Genomic DNA, 3,962 nt, shown 5'->3' on the forward strand with positions numbered 1-3,962 from the left:
CTTCTCTAATACATGTTGAGTGCAGACATGCAGAGTACATGCATTTGTTGTTGTTTAGTAGCAGTATATGTGCTAATACATGCTAGGTGAGGCTCTGTTTGACAGCTTGCATCTATTTAGATACGTCGGATGGTACTGTAGCAATTGGTATTTTCAAATAAGTGCACAAAATATTTCAAAAATGTTAACAAATGTTTACACTTGAAAAAATAACATTTCTTAAAATTCTGGAAACTTTTTTTTAATTTGAAACAAATTTTGAAAGTTTGACCATTTTAAAATTTTATTCTTTTAAAAAAATCTAAATATTTTTTGAAAATCTGAACATTTTTAAAAATTCTAACAATTTTTGAATTTCTGGATTTTTTTGAAACTTTTAACACTTTTTCAAAATCTGGACAATTTTTTAAAATTTTAACATTTTGAAAATCTAGACAGTTTTAAAAGGTAACAAAATTTAAAAATCTAGACATTTTGTTGAAAATTTGAACAAATTTTATAAATCTGAATAATTTTTTGTATTCTGAACATTTTTTAAAAGAAATTCTGGATATTTTTAAAAATACGTTATTGCTTGCTTCGCTCATGCATGCTGACCAGCCAACGGCTGTTGGGGTGTTCCCTCTTCTTGAATGCTACGAGGGTATTTAGACTGAGCTCGTGCATGCCCAGGAGGCCCAGTGCTGGCTACCAAACACCCAAAATTGAGTCGAGGAGGGAACTTTTGAGCTCATGCACACTCCATGCGCTACCAAATACACCCTAAACTTCCTCGTTGTTTTTGTTTTGTTTTTATATTATTTTATCTATCTGCCACTATCATATCAATACTTGCAATTGGCGGGAACAAGCGGGATTGACAACCCTCTTGTCTTTGTTGGGTGCAAGCATATGCTTTGTGAGTGTGCAGGTACCACTTACTTTGTTTGTCGAGTGTCTCTACTGGTACGATAAACCTTAATTCTTAACTAAAGGAAATACTATATGCTACTATACTACATGACCCTTTCTCTTTACAGAAATCCCAACACCATCACAAGTAGTAGAAAAAAATTTGGTGTTCTTGCTGAGGAGGCTTCGCCATCACAAATACAGGTACCTTCGCTCACATTTATCAATTTGCTTGTTTTTACTTCCTTTGGCATTTGCCTTTTTATTTGCCGATGCAAGTTGTTCCGCACGCCGCTGCAGCAGTCAAACAAAGCACGGCTCGAGCCACGATCCCGCAATGAAACTCGTTGCTCGCAGCGAGTCTAAGGGCCAGTTCTTTTGGGCAATTCTCTTAGAATTGACCCCCTTCACAGCTTCTTCTAGAATTGCCATTTCATTTTTTTACAATTCCTAGCTAGTTAAGGTCTAATTAGTTAGGAGTTGTAAAAAAATATGAAGTGACAATTCTGAAAAAAGCTGAGGAGGAGGTCAATTCTGGGTCCAAAAGAACTGGCCCTAAACCATTGCGGATTTGGCACGCGCTCCCCCCTCCTCGATCCCCCACCCACGTTATTTTTCCTTGACACCGCTGAGAGCACTTCGCACGGAAGCAGCGATGTGCCGCATTCCCGACTTGTACCGTGTCCATGGCTACCCCACTAACCGTCGGGCCGAGTGGTGGATTTGGAGTCGAGCTGGTTCCCGTTGCGTGACCGAGGTTTCATTCGTTGTGTGTGAGCTATCTGAAGAAATACTACGAAGAAACTGAATCTCACCCGCTCTCTTTGTTTGTGGAACACCTATGTTCAGTTTCTGACAGAAAGATGGCAATCTGGGGCCAAATTTATCGACGGAGCCCGAAGCATACAAGGCGCAAATTTGGCCAACTAAATTTTCCATCATCTATTTTGGGTAACTAACTACTCCATCCGGGAAGGGAACGCTGCCCAGGAGTAGGGATATCTAACAAATTATAAGCAGAGGACACCCAAAACTGCTATTCCCCATTATCAAACTGACGACGCGTGCTAGCGAACCGAGAAGGTGAAACTGAATATCAGAAAGGCATAAACAGAGGTTCAGAAAATACAGAAATCGGGTAATAAATCTGCAATTTCATTTCATCTCCGGAAACCTAACAATTTCATAGAGTTACACACCACACGCGATACATAGAAACTGCCTAGCAGAATCGAGACCTGCATCAGGGAGGACGAGGCGTCCTTTTTGTACATACCCTGAACACAAACACACCAAGCACAACTAAAACACATCGCCATCGGACCAGATCAAGCGGCGGCGACTTTGCGGCCCTTCTTGGCGGCCGGGGAGCGGACGGTCTTGGGCTTCGCCTTGGCCTTGGCCGCGGGCGACTTCTTGGCCTTGGCGACCAGCGTCTTCTTCTCCGGCGCCTTGCGCTTCGTGCCAGCAGCGGCGGCGGCGGCCTTCTTGGGCTTCGCGGCCGCCTTCTTCTTGGGCTTGGCGGCATCCTTTGCGGGCTTCGCCGCGGCCTTGGGGGCGGCAGGCTTGGCCTTGGGCTTGGGCTTGGGCGCGTCCTTCTTGGCGGCGTCGGAGAGCTTGTAGGAGGCCTTGACCTTGACGAGCTTGCCCTTGGAGGCGGACGCGCGGAGCTGGACGGAGAGCATCTTCTTGAAGTTGGCCGGGAGGGACTTGCCGTGCTTCTCCTCGATGTACTTGGCGATGGCGACCGAGCTGGACCCGGTCCTGTCCTTGAGCGCCGCGATCGCCTCCTTGATCATCTGCCAAGATCGAAATCAAGATCCAGTCAGCCCCAATCGCAAACCGAAACGAACGAATCTGAGAGATGCAGAGGATTTAACAGGAGAGGCTCGGGCGCTCACCTCGAAGTAGGCCGGGTGGGAGGGGCCGGCGGCGACCTTCTTCGGCTTGGCGGCGGAGGGCTTCGCCTTCGGTGCGGCGGCGGCGGGCTTGGCGAGGGCAGGCATGGTGGCCAACTGAAGCGGAGCTCTGAAACTGAAACTGCTACTTGTGCTGAGCGCGCGTGAAATTTTCGGAGGAGAGTTCGAGTGGTGGATGAATTTGGGAGCACCGGGTCGGGGATTATTTATACCCGCAGAGGGGGCGATCCGGGGGATGGGAATGCTGCGATCTCATTGGTTGGAGCGGGAGTGCCGCGGATCGCGAGCAGCGACGGGAAGGATCGGCCGAAAGCGCAAAGTATACCAGGTCACGAGGTAGGACCTGGAGCTGAGCTGTAATGCTGATTGGGTAGCTTTAGAAAAACTATCGTGCCAAATTTTGACATTATTTTCACTAATAAAATTTAATACATGTCATAAAAAAATATAATTAAAAATATGTTCAAATATGAATCCAATGATATAAAATTTTATGACATGCATTAATATTGCCGAATGTTAACGCCCACACGTGTGGGCGTTCACCATCCCGACCACACACAAACATCTCCGTTGACAACTGTGTGCACGAATCTTGGAACAAACCGGCCGGTTTTCTGCGCCACATAGGACGAGGCGCATGTGCGGTGTGCGAGTCAGTTCGCCCGCATGTTGGTTGCCATCCCGCGGTCAGCGGTTGCCACTCGGAGGCGTGCGGTGGAACTGCTATGCGCCCGCACGCCACGCTCCGATCGCGGTTGACGTCAAACACGTCGCACGCCTCTGCCCCCTCTCCCTCACGGTTCCATTTACTCACCCGCACCGCAGTTACTGGCACAACCCACTCGCATTTCAAACCATTGGAGGAGAAGGCGACGGCGGAGGCGGAAGAATCGACGGTGTTCGCGGCCGTCGATGGGGCTCGCCGGAACGGAGCGGCTTCGCCGGAGCGCCTGCGGGTTGAAGGTAATGCTCACTACAACTCTGGCAATCCCTTCCTGCATTTTTCCCCCTTCCCTCCCTGTTCGATTCCTCGATCGAGATTCGTAGAGATTCAGGCGATTCGGCGATGTGTCGGTGTTCCCGCCGGCGCCGAAGTCGTCTGCTAGCCGTTTTTGGTGGCACTGGGCAGTTTCGTCGCGGCCGCGGCAG

The 3,962-nt window shown here is 48.4% G+C and overlaps 1 protein-coding gene across 1 annotated transcript; it reads right to left on the bottom strand.

Annotated features, from left to right (window-relative positions):
• Positions 1-2,030: 2,030 nt before the first annotated feature.
• Positions 2,031-2,998, bottom strand: LOC123190008 (histone H1). The gene is made up of 2 exons (XM_044602548.1): positions 2,793-2,998; positions 2,031-2,690 (listed from the first exon to the last, which is right to left on the bottom strand). The coding sequence occupies exons 1-2, from the start codon at positions 2,895-2,897 to the stop codon at positions 2,220-2,222; spliced, it is 576 nt and encodes a 191-aa protein (XP_044458483.1). The 5' UTR covers positions 2,898-2,998; the 3' UTR covers positions 2,031-2,219.
• Positions 2,999-3,962: the final 964 nt, after the last annotated feature.

This window comes from Triticum aestivum, chromosome 2A (assembly GCF_018294505.1).
Source record: "Triticum aestivum cultivar Chinese Spring chromosome 2A, IWGSC CS RefSeq v2.1, whole genome shotgun sequence".
Taxonomy (NCBI): Eukaryota; Viridiplantae; Streptophyta; class Magnoliopsida; order Poales; family Poaceae; genus Triticum; species Triticum aestivum.